This window comes from Suillus subalutaceus (assembly GCF_016647625.1).
Source record: "Suillus subalutaceus strain FC151 chromosome Unknown DFJ58scaffold_81, whole genome shotgun sequence".
NCBI lineage: Eukaryota > Fungi > Basidiomycota > Agaricomycetes > Boletales > Suillaceae > Suillus > Suillus subalutaceus.
In genome coordinates, this window is record NW_024540330.1 from 73,358 (window position 1) to 90,612 (window position 17,255).

Genomic DNA, 17,255 nt, shown 5'->3' on the forward strand with positions numbered 1-17,255 from the left:
TTCTATTTTCATTTTTTTTCTCAACATCTGGCATTACAAGGACGGGAGCTTCTGTAAAACGCTTCTTTAACTCATCGAAGGCGTTTTGCTGTCTCTCTGTCCAATCCCATTTGGCATCTTTTCTCAGCAAATCATTCATTGGTCTGGCAATGTCTGAGAACCCAAGTATAAATCTTCGATAGAAGTTGGCAAAACCCATGAATGCTTGTATCTCTTTTACGCATTTGGGAACAGGCCATTTCAATACTCCTTCTACCTTGACGGGGTCCATGGACACACTGCCCTTCTCCACAATCAACCCGAGGAACTCGACTTTAGACTGCTCGAAGCTACATTTTTCAGGCTTCAAGAACAGGTCGTTCTCTTTTAATCGTTTGAGTACTTCTCGCACGACTTTCTGGTGTTGCTCTCTACTTCCATTCGTAAAGACCAAGATGTCATCGATATAAACGACCACTGTTTTGCCGTCTATTAAATCTCTGAATATCTCATTCATCATGGTCTGGAAAGTTGCTGGAGAGTTCGTCAACCCAAAATACATTACGGTTGGTTCGTGGTGACCAAAAGGCGTTTTGAAAGCTGCCTTCCATTCATCTCCTTCTTTCATCCGAATATTGTTATACCCCCATCGTACATCCATCTTGGAGTACATCGTGGCACCAGTAAGGGCATCAATCAGGTCTTGAGATCTCGGTAGCGGATACGCATTTTTAACCGTTTTCTCATTAAGCCTTCTATAGTCCATTACAGGTCTAAGTTTGCCATCCTTTTTGGCCACAAAGAAGAAAGGTGCTGCCACTGGAGATTGTGAATCTCTAATACGTCCTAGTGCAGTCTCGGCTTTTAACCAATCTTTCAAAGTGTCCATCTCTTTTGGTGACAAGGGGTATGGTTTCGCGTTCGGAGGAAGATCATTGTCATCCTTAAGATCCACAGCATGATCCCATTTCTTTCTTTCAGGGAATCGTTTAGACTCTTCTTCTGAGAACACTCCCAGGTAATCGTGAAGCCAGTCTGGAACCATTTCTTCTACAGACTTCTTCTTCTTCGTAGCTTCTTCTGCTACCTTCTGTTCCGTGGCAACCGAGGCTTTATATCTAATCCATCTTTCAGGACTATCTTCGTCTTCCACCTCTTCACAGGTCGCCTTCTTCATCTCCATGTCTTCGTCGTCATCCTCTTCTGTGGGAATCAGATCCGGAACTACATCTGTCTGTTTTTGTGCTTTTCTGTTTTCTCTATTTTTTTGCCTTTGTTCTTTTTTCGTAATACATTTAAGTGGACACCGGGATAACGAAAACTGTCCTGCATTCCAGTCTATTTCTGGATTGTGATATCTTAACCAATCAATGCCGATAATAACATCATCGTTTCCTAAGTCCGTAATCATGAAGGCTGCTTTGTCTTCTACATGATCACCGATCTTTAGACTTAGTTCGGCGAAATGAGTCATTGATCCAGCGGCATTTAAAGAACCATCTATGTTCTTTACCGGAATAGGCCTTAATAATTTACGGCATATTACATCGTTCTTCTTCACAAACTTCTCGTTGATAAATAATGTTGATGCACCGCAGTCCACAAGTGCTTTCACGTCTGCTTGTCGATTCTTTCCTTTCAAGGTAATCGGAATGTAAAAATGCTCTGATTTCGATCGCAAATATACTTCTGTTACATCCGAGAACGTAGATAAGATTGAGAAACGATTGTTCGGGTCCAAGTCCGCAGACTCTAACTCAGACCTTTCTAAAAACCCTTATCTCCTTTGGCTTTGACATAGTCCTTAAACCATTGGGGCATCGAGTCTTCCTTTGGCACTTCAGTAGCCTTCACTTGCGCTTTTGGAGCGCCCTTGCAGTTTCTTGCCATATGGCCTTCTTCGCCACAGCGGTAGCAGTTGAAAGAACCAGTCTTTCCTTGAGGTTTGGGAGCTCCTCTCTGCTTGTTGGCGTCGACGTCCATGGCGTTACTGTCTCTGGGACCAGCCCTTGGTTCGAAGTTTCTCGCAGCCCTGTTAGGGGTCCAGAAAGAAGTCTTCTTCTTCTCCGCATCTAACTCTTCGAAGTTTCGTCCTATTTGGATCGCATGCTCTATCAATTTCTGCATGTTGTCCTTGTCTTTGTAGGCGATGTGAGCAAGTTGTAATTTGACGCGGTCTTGCAGTCCTGCCCTATACTTCTGGCGTAAGTCGTAGTCGGAGAACTTGGTGTGTGCAGCTTTTTGTTTGAAAGTAGCTGTATACTCTGGAACGGTAGAGGATCCTTGTCTTAAGGAATCCAATTCCCGAACTGCCTTGCCTTCAAGGTCTTCTTGTGCCCACATGGCGGTGAAGTCTTCATCCAACTTCTTCATGGTGAGGGTTCCATCAGCATGTTCTTCAATGTAAGATTGCGCCCATTTAGCAGCAGATCCTTTCATGAACGAAAGCATGACTGAGATTCTTTGCCTTTCTGTGATGCTGGGCCATTGCGTCATATAGAGCGCTATCTGGGTTGCCCACATCTTGGCATCGATGGAATCCTTATCACCTGTGAATTCCGTGGGTTTAGCCATTTTAATTGAGGCTGTGGTAGAGGCGGCGGATGATCCGAGGGATGGGGAAGCGGTGAGTTTGTCGATCTCGGCTTGCTGCATCTGAATCCGTAGAGCTAGATCTTCGTTTCTTGTTGATAGCTCGTCATTCTTGTTTTGCAACGCCGTGACTTGACTTTGCCACAGTGCATTGTTTGCGGCGATCTGTTCTTGTACATATTGTACAAACTCTTCGCTGCTACTCGGCATTCTTGGTGCGGTTGGTTCAGACATAGTACCAGTTGTTTTCTGGAACCCGATTTACTGATGTCTGTGAAGAGCTAGTCGTAACGGCTCTTCCGGAAGGGAAAGATGATGAAAAGGGAAAATGAGAAAGGATACGTAATCTGGAAAACTGAAGCGGTCCCCGATATCTGATCGGATCTACCTCGTACTTCAGGGTCAAAGGGTCCTGGTAAAACCCAACTGACTCTTCCCTAGATACTAACTAAAAGAGATGTGTACGTAACAACTATACTCGCCAAGTGGGAAAACTAGAACGCCAAGGTGCTCTTCCAGCCGAAGCTTACAAGCGACCGAGTCTGGACTAGGAAATTCCTCTAAATACTTGGGTAGAGTAGCCTACGTATCGTACGAAGAAAGGTGATAGGTAAAAAGGAAATTATAGTAACGTTGAGCAGGCAGGGTCTTGGGCCAGCACTCAAAGTTGTAGTGACACGCCTAATGTCGTGAACACCTCCGTATACTGGCGGCTGCAATGTAAGGCAGGGCCTGGTATAGGACTACTAACTACGAAGGCGGATAGGTATGAAATGCGCTCAAGCGAGCAAAGGGGAGAGTGATGAAATCAAAGGTCACAGCTGTTTAAGCCGGGCAATATGAAACGTGTAACGGTTCTGTTTGATTGAGGATCGCGGATGTTCGCAAGATGCTCAGATCAAAGAGAAAAGGTATGCAAGCGGTAGTGCGTGGAGTCGGAGTCCCCTATAGTTCAAACCTAATGTCACAACCCTTATAACGAATTAACGCAGGGGCAGAGACTAGGACTCAAACAAGGATATCACAACAAAGAGGAAAGGATAGCAGGGACGTCTTAGGATTGCTAGCAGTAAGCTAATACAAAAGAGGTTTGAACTGAAGAACTACTGACTACAACGAGCTACCTATATACATATATTGAAACGGAGATTGAATCTGAATCTGAACTAACTAACCAATCATTAAATAGAAAAGGGAATCGTACGATGTTTCTAAATATAACTACACTATGATGTCATGGAACGTGTGATGGCTGTGCAAGGGTTCTCGAAGGTTCTGGAGTCACGTGACTTGATCGCTTGAGTAAGGAAGTCGAAATCAGGGATGTCGGAGATAACGGTAGTAGGCGCTAACGGAATAGAGAAGTTCGGGTTAGGGTTTGGAAAGGTTATAGGTATAAACGCTGACTGGGCGCTAACTACAGGCGCTTGTGACGGGCGCTTAACGGGTGTTTTACGAGTGTTCAAGAAAGAATAATGGTTTGTGTTTGGAATTCGTGACAACGGATTTTCTACTTCTCGGTTGATAATGTGGTGTTCGTGGGTGGCCAAAGGGTAATAAATTACTTCTTTGCTAGATCACTTCTTGATAGTAAAGGAGTAGTATATATTTGTCAGGTTAACTGAAACCTAGTAGGTAATATGGACCTCTCTGTACTGAATGTGGCACAAATACATAAAACGATGGATAAAACGATAGATTATTGTATAGGCGATCCCTGTAAGATAGTATACAATCAATCTAGACTAAAAGAATACGATTGTTTTCAAAGGCAACTCATAGGCCTTCACTTTCTTCGTGATCTCACAGTGTTGAGACAGAAAGTGGGAAAACTCCTGACTTCAAATTCCTACGTTCCCACATGGTTTGGGAAAAGAATGGAAGGGGAAAAACTTAATATATTATGTGAGAATGGAGTCCTTATATACATTTTAGAAACCATCCTTACTAAGCAATGAGTCATCACTGGATTGGTAAGATTATGCTTACAAACCAAGCCTTTTGGTGTGCTGAATCAGCTGCTTACTAAAGTACATGAGTAAAATATTACAAAGCACTGTAAAATATTACAAAGCATGACAAATCATGACAAAACATGATGAGTCATGGAAAGTCCTTACAAATCAGAATATTACCAGTCACATGACATGCTTACAAACATATCTGAGTGGCTCACTGATGTAATCAAGTGGCTGAATAAACATAAACAAATAATGGAAAGAGACAGAAACTACAAATACAACTAAATAAATAGAAACAAAGCTTACATAAGTAGGAAGTATATCCTTTGTACACTCCTCTACTCATCTCCTTTTACACTGCTATTCGTATATGTCATGGTATGAACTCCATACCATGCATGACAACGCATCATCAGGGAGCCCCGAAGTACGAAGCCTACTTCTTGAGCCACATCGCACCTGCTGACAAAATGTAGCAGATGCGTGAACGGGAAAGAAACATTGTTATCTTCGGTGAGACCGGCTCAGGGAAAATTTCGTTCATCAACACAATCACGCAAAGGCAACTTGCAAGGACATCCAATGATGCACGTGGATGCACTTCTACCCCTGAATGCTACCCAGTAGCAATTTCCAACAGTAAATACATCCTGATTGATACCCCAGGTCTCAATGAGCCACCCGAAGGTACAGTGCCAGATGCAAAGGCAAAAAAACTGTTGAAGGGCCTGTTGTGTGAGCTCATGAGCTCTAGGTCAGATGACATCGGCCTTTTGGTGTACTGCGTGCGCCGCGAGGCTGACCCTAGCACCTTCGTTAAGGCCTATGACAAATTCTACTCTGGGATCTGCCATAAAAGAATCCCGATCATCCTCGTTGTCAAAGGATGGGGGAACGAGCAGGTTATGGAGAACTGGTGGAATGCCCACAGGAATCAATGCAGGAGTATGCATTTCGCGAACTATCCATACGACATGGCGAGCCAAGAAATTGACTACCAACACATCCCGGACGACGTCACTCGTCGTGATGCAGAGCCGAGTGGCTTTTTGCGCAACCTTATTGCCAAGCACTCAGATTCAGCGGTCGACACTAGTTGGTTTGAGCGTGTTTCAGGAGCGTGGTGCGCATCGTCTCATGGTCGCAGGACTCAGTGAATAATAGCAAAACTGCTCATTATCAATTCAATCCTGCTGGAGACCTCAGAGATGACTGTGTGAAGCAGGACTTACACGATCTTATTAGACATTCCTGTCCTCATTCAAAATGAGGGGAGATGAGAAGTTTTACCAGATTGTCATGCGGAGTGGATGAGTTCATCATCTTCTCATGACGTCTTCCTGTACATAATATTTTTCTTGTTGAACGTGCAATCAGTGCTACTTTGTTTTTGTACTTCATCTCCACTCCACCCTTTTACTTATTCCTAGATGTTCCTTCGGTTTACACCTCTTCCTTTGGATATCGATCACCTCTTAGTCCTTCAATGAAATACTAGGAGGTGGCGAATACTTGTGTTTATTTATGTATATAGCTTGTTGAAAGTCTATGCAATTCTTTCTCCTTCCTAATATCTATCGTAGTTTGTACTACATCATTAAATCAAAGACTGAGGACTGGTCCGACTCGGAGTTTGATGCATCTATGAAATCAATGGGGTCGCAACAAAATGAAAACGTCCCGCTGATGATACTTGGCAAGTGAGCTCGGTAGACTGTACAAAGTGGAGTTTATGAAGAAGAGGTTGGACTTTGATCGTGTGCATGCTTGACATCCCAGGAGCAGTAGAATGGGCGCAGGTATTGAAGGGACATAAAATGCCATATGGTTGGATAGATAAGCACGCACCTAATCGATGGGAGCTCGAAAGTCGAGGGCGGAAGAGGCATCGACTGGTCAATGAGTGTCAGTTTACACTGACAGGGTTAATAACATGCAAGGCAGGGGTATTGAGGGCAGCTCTCTGCTATCACGCTTCCTTTGCATTGCAAAGCGCGGAAGGATGAGGTATTTGAAACTAACCAGACCTCACTGCAGCGGTTGTTTGACGCATCAAGTAATGCTGCAACTCAACAAGTATTTTGTATCATGTGTGCAGGAGAGCTCTTTCACATGTGCCAAGTGTACCGTGAGCAGAGCTGGCGCGACTCGCGAGGTTGCCACAATTATCCAACTTAAAACTCTTTAATGTCTGAGTAGTATAACTTACAAGTAAAAAAAGAACATGCTAGAGTGTTGGACATTGAAAAATGGCGGTAGTCATTGGAGACTTCTTGGATACAGTGGTAATAGTGGCGACAGGTGTTTTGGAAAGTATGGCAGGCTTTCCAGAGTGGCAGGTAGCAGTTACCAGTAGGCCTGGAAGTTACGCAGATCAACTCTCAATACACGAGGTGTGCCTTCAATGACATGTCGTCTGGATGTAGAGTCGCAAATGCTCATGGGAGAGTAGGAGACTGAGATGACATACGGGAGAATGAGGCTGTATTTGGTAGTTGACAAACATAACAATACAGAATAATTTGTCGGCTCTCGTTCAGATCACAACCAAGACCAAACTGCGGTCCATACACTGTGCGGAGGAACTGTCCAGCGCTTCTCGCCATGATGTCATGGTGTCTTCCACAAGGCTCGGCTGGAGCTCTCAACTACTTACAGGTGACTATATATTAGTGAGTGCCTGGAAGAAGTTTGAACTTCTAGCAGACACTGCCAGATTTCAGGGAGGAGCCTCCAGAACCCAGCCTGGAGCCACGTGTGATGTGCCAGGTGCATGTGACGGTCGAGTATGCCTGCGCAGGGTGATAGTCGGAAGGCATCGCCTGTAATATGCTGGTAAGTGACCCCTGTCATTCCTGCAAATCGGATGGCTGCCGCTTCATTAATCACTTTCAGCCATTCTGATCATGACGTACCAAGGCGATGACATTTTGCTTAATTTTTGGGGAGAATGTGGATCAGCCGCCAGGGCTTTTGATGGATGGGTCTTGGCTAGTCTTTGGCCTGATTCTAGTGTTGTTTGGTATCTGGGCCTCCCGGTAAGTTCGTATTAATGGACTTGGTCAGTTGGTCGGTTGACATTTTGCTTTGTCAAAGACTTGAACGTGTTCAGGCAAGTCCAGAAAGTAGGTGGGTTGTTGTTCCAGTGGAAAACTTCACTATCGCCTAGATGAGTATTCGGGTTTTCAGACTATCTTCCTGTGATAGGTCTAGGGCGCAGATATTGCAGTTTAGTCATTGGACGTCTCCACAGACTATTTAACAGCACTTTTTGTGACGCCCCATGGTTATATTCGATTTAGCCTTATTGAAATGATCTTTGCGCGCAGTGTCACTTAGGTACACTATTAATCTCAAAAGTTGGATAGCTGAGCCATTATATTCAAAGGCAGTCCAAGCCTGGGATCATCATGTCTGATTTAGAATACCAGTGGCACCAGGTTGATGAACCTTACTGTAGGAGCTGTATGATGGCGCGACATTGCATTGCTGAACGAAGTCCGCATGAGCCTCGGTCTTGCCAATTCGACTGAGACTCGTGCCCGTACCTGCCACTGTGACCAAGATGTTCCGAAATACAATGAAGTAAGTGGCATACACCTCGAACATTTGACCGTGTTTGTACTTACAATGTCAGTTACTTAACGTCACAACGATGGCAATTTGGCAGACTCTTGGTGTCTAACTGCACGTTACCATAGCCCTCCGTGACGTGGCGGAAACCAATTGGGAACCCTCCCCAGAAGTGTATACTTCCCACGGCTATAACATCAAGTTAGCTTGCCAAAAAAGGCCAAACGTTGGACCGGTCAAGGAACTCGTCAATTCATGCCAACTTTGATCATGTTCACGCAGCCAGCTTACATGTCTAGTACTGTTATAAAGCCTGACTAGGCTCACTAGGCTCATGTCGCTCACTATTTTCTCTCTAAATCCTTCATCATGTTAAACATTGGCGAACATGTTTTGGCACTGGAAGGTATAGTACAATACATTCTTTGGTTTCCCATTTCTCACATTGCCGTAGTTGTCACCGTCACGAACTTTCCCATTCCATCTACTCGCATGCCTACTGGGCATTACGTCCATGTGTCTACATCCAATGGTCAATGGGACACCACCATCAAGACAGCAATGGCCGACTGCAGCATTTCTTGGAATGAGACCCTCACTATCCTTGGGCCCCCTCTGATGTTTCCCCCATGTCTCATGTCCATCTTTTTCGCCAAATCAAACACAATCCACCTCGAAATTCGCGCATTATATGAGCTTGAACCAAGTGAGCTTGTGGGTGCATTTAAGACGACTTTCGGACAAGTACTCGTAAGCGACAGAGAGTCCAGTAAACCCTCACCTTCAGCAATGTCGTCGTCTCCTGAAACCAGTTCTAAAGTATTATGTTCGGCTATTGATGATCGACGTATGTCTCTTACGTTGAAAGCGCAGCGTATAAAAACAACGCAGCCTGTTGGTCATGCTGTGGGCGGTACTGCTGAGGTATAATGTTGATCCAAAGTCTTGTGATCACTGCTAATTCAGTGAACTTTCAGAGCGTTGCAACTGATCAACCTGTGCACCTCCCGATCATCGAAATAACAGAACAACCATCACCTTCACTGTCTCCACACGTGTCATCGGGCAATGTCAAGGTGCGTGTTCTGTATCTTAAGCCGTACCAAGCTTACCAATAAAATGAAGCAGACGTCCCCGTGGGGAAGAAACATCGTCATCTTCGGCGAAAGCGGCGCAGGCAAGAGTTCAATCATCAACACAATCGCGCGGGAACAGCTCGCGGAGACATCTAATGACACAACTGGGTGCACTTCAGGCCACAAACGTTACCCAGTAACAATTTCCGGCCAGAGATTCGTCCTGTTTGATACTGCGGGTCTTGGAGAAGGGCCTGCAGGCACAGTGCCGGATGCAGAGGCGAAAAGACAGCTGAAGAGCTTGCTGCGTCACCTCATGAGCTCTAGGTCGCCGTCAGATGGCATTGACCTTCTGGTGTATTGCGTGTCGTCCAAAATGACTACCCTTCCTGCCATCGTTCGGGCTTACGAGACGTTTTACTCCAGGGTCTGCAGGAAGAAGGTCCCGATCGTCATCGTCGTGACAGGATTGGAGAACGAGCCAGACATGGAGAGCTGGTGGGATACAAACAAGGGTAAATTTAAGAGCATGCATTTCACAGGCCATGCTTGCATCACGGCGCTTCAGGAATACCCAGACATCCCGGACGACTTCACTCGTCGCATTGCAGAGTCGAGCGAGATTCTACGCAATCTTCTTGTCAACAATTGCTCACATTGGGCTGTCGATGACAGTTGGTCTAATCGTATTGCAGGATTGTGGTGCGCTTTGTCGTCGTCGTAGTTGAAGGATTAAATCTACCACAACGTGTATCTTGCTTTCCTTTTCATGCATGGTTCAGTGTCACTCCTTCACGTTTATTTTGGTTCGCCGTCTCTACACCACCCCATCCTTTTATTCCTCTCCCTTGGACACGGAATCACCTCTCTGTGGTTCTTTGCATCAGTGGATCAGTTCTTGCTGACATTATTATTCCAATGTAACAACATCTGTCCTTTTGTATTATTAGATGTTACGATGTGTTACGATATATGATGATATATGATATTAATATCTTGTCACCGGTTCCCAGATGGCAGCCCGCCCCCCTCACTTGATCAAAGACTGAGCTCCTCTTTACTAGTTACTAGTACTACTAGGTAGCGGTCTGCGTCGAATGGCGTTACCTTATGTAAGCTCTACTACTTACTCACTGCCAGTGGGAGGATTGCTTGTTGTATGGCCAGTCGCATGTCGTGTCGAGTCACTTTCTACTTGTAAGTGACTAGTAGCTTGCTAGTAGCAGCTATCATACTTGGAGCTTATTCGTTTTTTGTTGCAGCCGGATCTTATCGAGTCACTTGTCTATTTGTAAGTGACTAGTAGCAGCTATCATGCTTGCAGCTTATTCGTTTTTTGTTGCAGCCTGATCTTGAGACAGCAGTGATTTTTGATTCAAGTTCTGAACACCGAACACTTTGTCACTACTTGTGTGCATTCAAAGATGCACTTCTGGATCCCCGAAGTTGTGCAGCTTATTTTCGAGTATGTCTATGATCCCGGTCGAGCGCAAGAGGACAACGAGGGTCGCGTCACGGTTGCCGGATTAGCACGAACGTGTCAAGCATTTAGAGATCCTGCCCTGGATGTCCTGTGGGCTCAGCTCCACTCTTTGGATGCACTCGTTATCTGTTCTGGTGGGAGGCGAGTCAACGACAATAGCCAAGTAGTGAGCCATCTTGATCTTCTCTTTCCCAGTATCACTCAGATCATCTTGCACTTAGGTCTGGGAGCGTCCACTGTACGATGCGGACTGGCGCATTCTCGCGAGTTATGTGAAACGTGTTCACAAGCTGACAGTCTCGCCTCAGTTGGATACATGGGATATCAGCGCCATGCATATCCTGAATTGTTTTCCTCTTCCAGGAGCGCTCCTTCCGAGCCTCACAGAGTTGAATTGGCTGTCCGATCGTGAAGACATCTTCCCCTTCTTACATTGTTTCTGTGGTCCCACTTTGCAAACCCTCAGGCTTTCACCCGTCGCGTGGAGTATCCGCAAATGTGTCGCTGTTGCGTCGCTTGCGCCGTCGTGTCCTTCTCTCGAGAATTTGATGTGCCTTGGCGCGGATGATTCGTCGATGCAAGCAATCAGCGAGGCAGTTGTGGGCTGGAAGAAACTTAAAACGTTGGAGGCCGGTCCTGTGAACGAACGGGCTTTGACGCATGCTGCCTCCTTGCAAACGCTCCAATCATTGCGTTTCTCTGCTTCATCAGAGCTAACACCCCACGTCTTGGAATTTTGCTCCCCCCATGCCATCTTAGAGATCGCAGCTCCCACACCTTTATCCTTGCAAGCACTCATACAAAACGTCCATTTTTCGATCCAATATTTGTTCTTTCATTGCTCGCTCTACGATGACGTTTTCCCCCACCTTTTCTTCACGCACTTGAAAATATGCGTGGTACATCCCGAGAAACTTACACGGTTGTCATTGGTCATCGAATCGGTATCAACGGAGGATACTAGCAACGAATCGATTGTCCTCACCTCTCTCATGTTGCATCCGCTCCTATCATTCAAGGGACTCAGTCACTTGGACCTTGGGCGTTTATGCACAGCGCATATGGATGATATCTTTCTCAGCAAGTTGGCTCTGGCTTGTCCAAGCCTAAAGGAACTCCACTTGGGTGACCAGGGGGCCTGGCTCACTGCTCCGTTGCTGACCTTTGATGGAGTCATATCTCTCTTGAAGCACTGCCGCCAGTTGTCCTCTCTCGGGGTTTTCTTCAATGCTACTCTCGAAAGCGACGCCGTACATGCGGCCCCGGTCGACGCTATCAGTCCAAAAATCAAATACTTTCTTGTTGGAGTATCCCCCATCGGTGAACCTGTAAAGGTCGCAGCAGTGCTGTCCTTTCTATTTCCTAGTGCCACTTGCATCAGTCATTGCATTCCTTATGAATGGCCTGAGCAGCCTCAGGGAAAGTTGGAAAAGTGGGAGTCAGTCAGTAAGATGTTTGGGACATTTGTCTCAGCTCGGAAGCAGAGTTGGGAGCAAGGATGGGCGGAGGGAAAGGCTTCGGTTGAGAAGATCACAATGGCGTAAATATTGATTCTGTGTACTGAACAGACATTCTACCAATGTCCCTACCCGTAGAAATGCTACAAGTCACATCAGAGATATCCAGAGCGAAAGCTGTAAACATGTGCGTGATATTGTCCCCCGCGAGTAAATATTAGAGCGATACTAGATCACGAGCTACAAAAGACCCGTCAGCGCGAGCGTAATGTATGTCAAGCCACCTCTCGGCATTTGAAAATGAAGAGTCCGGCGCAGGAACACGGTGAACCTGATAATTGTCCCCGCCGATATGCGCAAAGTAGGCCTCAGGGAGACGGGCTTCTTTACTTGGTTGGTGACATGCTTATTTCCCCGATTTTGGTCGATGAAGGGGCAGAGGGCGTAGAGGGTGCGACAGATAACTGTCTGAGCCCTGGCACCTGTGCGGGAAAGGGTCAGATGTAGTGGGCGCTGATTCACGGCGTTCTTGGATGGCCTTGTGGTGGTGGCTAGTTGGAAGACGCGTCATGGGGAGATAAATTACAAGGAGAAAAGCTAGGAGACAGGCATCACACCAGGAAGTGGTAAATGGGACACGGATGTGCGCCCTGTATTGACGTATAATCCATGGAGCAGACGTGATGTGTGATAAGCTTAAGCTGCCTGTGCTCTCACGTACATGCACTCACCATCTTCTCCTCGTCACTAAATCACGTCCTCCATAATTCGGCCTCTACATTCTCCTCCTTCACTCACTCCGCAGCCATCGATGTTGAGGCGCGCTTCGCCAAAGACGACGAGGATTACTACTGAAAGCCTGCCAACGTAGATGGTTTATTTATAAATGTAAAGTGTAGGTATTGTAGGGAGAAAATACATGTACTTTTCTTTCCAGAAACATAAATTTTACGTTCAGGGCACTGATCTCTGCGTAATAGAGGCGCACACCTGCACGTCAGGTCGCGTCCAAAGGTAACCGTCTCCTCGTTGATCGGGAATGCTGCTACCCATTCATTTGCCGTCCGTTTCATCAGCCGCAGCGTCCCAAGTGAGAGCCCTATTTCGCTGCCATCCATATGCGCCGGGCCCGCCGATGAACGAGTTCGAACAACTTGAAGATGAGCCCACGGTTTGTTTGATTGTGATTGTGTAGGTCATGTGACCGCGTCATTTATAGCGATAAAATAATGCATGCAAGTAGCTCGCCAACCACAGGAATGCCGCATCTGAATATCATTACAAAAGTATGAAGTGTATCACAAGTATTGTGATCAAGAATTATAAGTGCGGCACTAAACTAGTCCATGACACTGCCTTGTATGCGTCGGGAGGAAGATTGCGTAAAGTAGTGAACATGAGTACCAAGAGGACGGCACGAGCTGTGATGTACAATATGACAGATACACCAGTAGTCAGAATACATACAATCTGAACGACCCGCGGTATCAAACCGTGTATGACACCCACAAGAAAACAAACCCAGGGTGTGAAAGTTATAGCGATGGCACTCATGCGCCATAACACGCGTTCCTGATATGTGGGGAACGCAAAAAACCAAGCCATACAATGGATGCCGCCAAATATGGTTGCCATAAGCAATCCAGAAAGCAGAAGAACCCTCTTGTCCGAACCTTCGAGAGTGATACTGCCATCAAATGTTGGAACTCGGAGCTTTCGAGATATGGGCATGAAAGGCAAGCCTATCAGGTCTGTAATTGAGACGAAGACTGGTCCCAAGATCGCCCATACAGCGCCTTGGGAGCTTTCATGGACGCTAAGGTAAACACAATCAGCAATGGTACAATTGTTGAGGCGCATACATACTTAGGCTCATTAACATTAATATGATTCTCTGGCCTTGACTCAGTCGACTTCCAGTACACCGGATGTGGACATTGCACATTGAGAGGCTTGTTCCACCACACAGCATATGTGAGGAAATTGAGAACCGCAAAAGCGAGCGTCCCCGCTTCGAGCTGGGTGGTTTCGAGATGATAGATGGCGCGGGTGATGAGTTGCATAACAAACCAGGCCACCTGAAGCATGATTAATCCTTTCGATATCGCATTTCCTTTGCTCCTGTCGTGGATCTGGTTTGCCGTTAGGGTAGGGGCGTCGATACACTGGTCACGTATCAGCTTGAGGACCTCGTCAGGCTGTAGTGTGTGATAAGGTTTCCCATCCACATAAAGCATGAAACCACCCATCAGCACAAAGAAGCTGTGCGTCTGAGTCCACGTATAATCTGAGGATGCACATGAGCCAACGTTTAGGTGAGCACGACTGGGGCTTACCTTCAGATTGCTCTGAGAAATAAGCCTTAATCGAGCTTTTGACCCACCTCGTGAGAGCACCAGGGAAATGCCTAAGAAACACCAGCACAGATGATACACCTTCAGTAAGCACTGCAAGGAGGCGAAGGGAGCAATTTTCGCGTTGCTTAGGTGCTTCAACAGACTGCTTTTCTAAAGACGTGTAAAGTGAGTTGTGAGATGCAGAGTTTCCAAGAACACAACTCACCTACGCTGGGATACCCCGATTCCTCGATCTGTCTTGTAACTTGACGAGCGCTGAACCACTGGCGCATAGCCCATGTGACGATCAGTTCAGGAGTGATCAGTGCCATTATCATGATCCCAACTCGCCGCCGTACGATACCATTAGGACTGTCTTTGGGACTCGGAATATTAGGATGAATGGCACTGTATATGCACGCAAATAGAGTGAGAACGGAGCTGGAGATGATGGACCATATGGTTCTGGTCGTGAATGATGGAGCCTCAAAACTGTCGGTGGTAGTAGTACTTGTTAACGTTGTATTTATTGTTGGTGCAGCTTGGATGACTCCAACGAGGTAGAAGAAGATGCAAAAAAGTACTAGTAAGGGCATTATTGGATGTTACTTGGGTGTATCGTACACGTATCATCTAGCATGTGTCCTGTCCACTATTTGTATCTCAGAAGGTACAACATTAATGAGGCCCTGGCTTGCCTGATGTTTGCAGCATGGCAAGCAGATCCGGGACTCGGAAGTATCTCTTCATCGGACTGAGCTCAAGTGAACCAAACTGCAGCCGGTCTGTGACGCGTGACGGCAGCTGGCTGGGGCCTCCAATAACATTGTACTAATTACGACACACGTCAAGCCCGGTGTGGTTGTCGATGGACATCTTACGATTCTCTATTCGAACTGCCTCTGGTTCGCAGCAGTCCTGGCTGACAGTACTAGTGACAGCTCTTCTTATAACAACTCGGATATGTACGACTCCGGGGCCGAGTCCATTGGTAATGAACCACATATAGTGCTAGCACCCTCCCAAGCTTGCACTGCCGGCGCTGCAGCATGCGAAAGAGATTTCAAAGGCTGGCAATTATTCACGTTAGTACATGCCTTCGACGTTCTAACTTGAAAACCAATGTTTCATTACTATTCCAATCGCAGGCTTCTATCTGCCACTATACTAATTCCACTTGGTGAGCTTTTAATCTGCTTAGAGCACAGCCAGACTTCATGCACCAGGATGAATATTGCAATAACGCCCTTCGAAGCTTAGTGGGATTGAATATCCTTGTTGCTTTCACTCGGACAATCACAAATTGCATCCCACTTGAAACGGTTGAGGTTACCCTGTGCATTAGAAGACTAATGTGAACGGTTCGTATCATAACTCACACATAATTCAGCCGCAGTGCAACTCACTTGTCAACTTCCTAGATCAGATCAAAATTCCAAAGCTGGGACCCCATATTCATAGGTCGACTAGATACCCGATTGTTTTGAGACTGCGGCGCATTTGCTGTACACCTGCGACAGGGTTTACAAGCGAAATCTCTCACACAACGAAGGTATGTGTGACCATCGCGAATAAGCTATGGGTTATCGTGCTGATTGTAGGCTTAGGCGAACGGTTGTCAGGTTCAAATCATACACCCGGACTGGGGTTCAACCTGGTTCGATGAATAACTGACATCCTTTGATACATCCAGGGTAATCTGCGTAACCGAACCGAACCGTGTTAATGCAATGTCTTTTATTCACTCATCGGCACCCTCAAGTCGATCACCACGGCATCGAAGGCTTACTGGCGCCTCAAGAACAGGATTGATAAGGCCCAACAAAACGTGTGCATGTACGTGTGAGCGTCTGTTCTAATAGCCTCCACGATAAGTACCTTGAGGCTTGTGCTGTCCGAAAACAGTTAACAGTGATGACCCAGGCCTAACGCGTGTCCAATGACATAATTTGCTTTACCCTCTCTTCGGCCAACTAACGTTAAACTGGGCCGTTGGTTCAGTGACGAGAATTTTCAGCCGATCACGACTAAGACTTCTTAGCAGTCCTGGAGAGAAAATTCACATCTTCGATTTCCAACGCCAGGATGCCCTTGGGCCTTGCCTGAATATCACCGATTGACATAACATATCTAGCTAACGCAAGAGAAATGCCCTCCCCAGTATTCTGGCGCTGCGGGGGATATTTGTGGGCGGCGAGTTGGGAAACCGAGTCAAAAATTGAAGAACGATCTCCGCACCAATGGTCCACTTACGTGTCAGCTTGAGTACCTCATCAGGCTGCAGCTGTAGTGTGGAGTTCCTCGTCCATATGTAGCTAAATCATGAACGTAAAAAAGCTGTGTTGTAAATCTAGGGATGAATGTGAACGGCAGGGGGGATAGGTGGTTTGAAAGGACACGAATCAGAATTACGATTGCTCTGAGAAACAAGCCTTCGACTACTTTTTGGATCACCCCGAAAGAGTCCGAGTTCCCGCATATCCTGCACCACAGGGATATGACTATTGAAGAAAAAACAAAGTGCAGATAACTCACTTTGGGAATGCTGTGTGGGAGCTTCATGACTGGAATTCAAGAAGCAATATCAATCCATATATTTAATATTGTCTCGTCGCTGATCCATCTCACTAAGCATATTGCAAAGAGCGGACTCAGACACAGAGATAAGCGCACACTAGTGCGTTTCAAAGCTGTAAACATATGCACCTAAATTCATGGTATCATGTCTAATGGCAAGAGTCAGAACTAGGTATAGCGAGTAGCTAGATAAATATAACGAATGTGCAAACATACCTCAG

At 46.2% G+C, this 17,255-nt stretch overlaps 4 protein-coding genes across 4 annotated transcripts; 3 read left to right on the forward strand and 1 right to left on the reverse strand.

The window, feature by feature from the left end:
* Positions 1 to 4,926: 4,926 nt before the first annotated feature.
* Positions 4,927 to 5,846, forward strand: DFJ58DRAFT_842998 (uncharacterized protein; the record flags this gene model as incomplete). The annotated part of the gene is made up of 3 exons (XM_041392904.1): positions 4,927 to 4,959; positions 5,012 to 5,655; positions 5,804 to 5,846. The coding sequence occupies 3 exons, from the start codon at positions 4,927 to 4,929 to the stop codon at positions 5,844 to 5,846; spliced, it is 720 nt and encodes a 239-aa protein (XP_041241994.1).
* A 2,495-nt stretch (positions 5,847 to 8,341) lies between these two features.
* On the forward strand, positions 8,342 to 10,183 carry DFJ58DRAFT_796722 (P-loop containing nucleoside triphosphate hydrolase protein). Its single transcript, XM_041390593.1, has 5 exons — positions 8,342 to 8,511; positions 8,560 to 8,874; positions 8,926 to 9,029; positions 9,083 to 9,181; positions 9,234 to 10,183. Exons 1-5 carry the CDS (start codon positions 8,475 to 8,477, stop codon positions 9,903 to 9,905), a joined length of 1,227 nt encoding a protein of 408 aa, XP_041241995.1. The 5' UTR covers positions 8,342 to 8,474; the 3' UTR covers positions 9,906 to 10,183.
* A 79-nt stretch (positions 10,184 to 10,262) lies between these two features.
* DFJ58DRAFT_705127 (uncharacterized protein) lies at positions 10,263 to 12,280 on the forward strand. Its single transcript, XM_041383703.1, has 4 exons — positions 10,263 to 10,378; positions 10,444 to 10,472; positions 10,527 to 10,830; positions 10,886 to 12,280. The coding sequence occupies exons 3-4, from the start codon at positions 10,606 to 10,608 to the stop codon at positions 12,206 to 12,208; spliced, it is 1,548 nt and encodes a 515-aa protein (XP_041241996.1). The 5' UTR covers positions 10,263 to 10,378; positions 10,444 to 10,472; positions 10,527 to 10,605; the 3' UTR covers positions 12,209 to 12,280.
* A 1,053-nt stretch (positions 12,281 to 13,333) lies between these two features.
* Positions 13,334 to 15,176, reverse strand: DFJ58DRAFT_685886 (uncharacterized protein). The gene is made up of 4 exons (XM_041383303.1): positions 14,684 to 15,176; positions 14,458 to 14,628; positions 13,988 to 14,408; positions 13,334 to 13,925 (listed from the first exon to the last, which is right to left on the reverse strand). Exons 1-4 carry the CDS (start codon positions 15,051 to 15,053, stop codon positions 13,442 to 13,444), a joined length of 1,446 nt encoding a protein of 481 aa, XP_041241997.1. The 5' UTR covers positions 15,054 to 15,176; the 3' UTR covers positions 13,334 to 13,441.
* Positions 15,177 to 17,255: the final 2,079 nt, after the last annotated feature.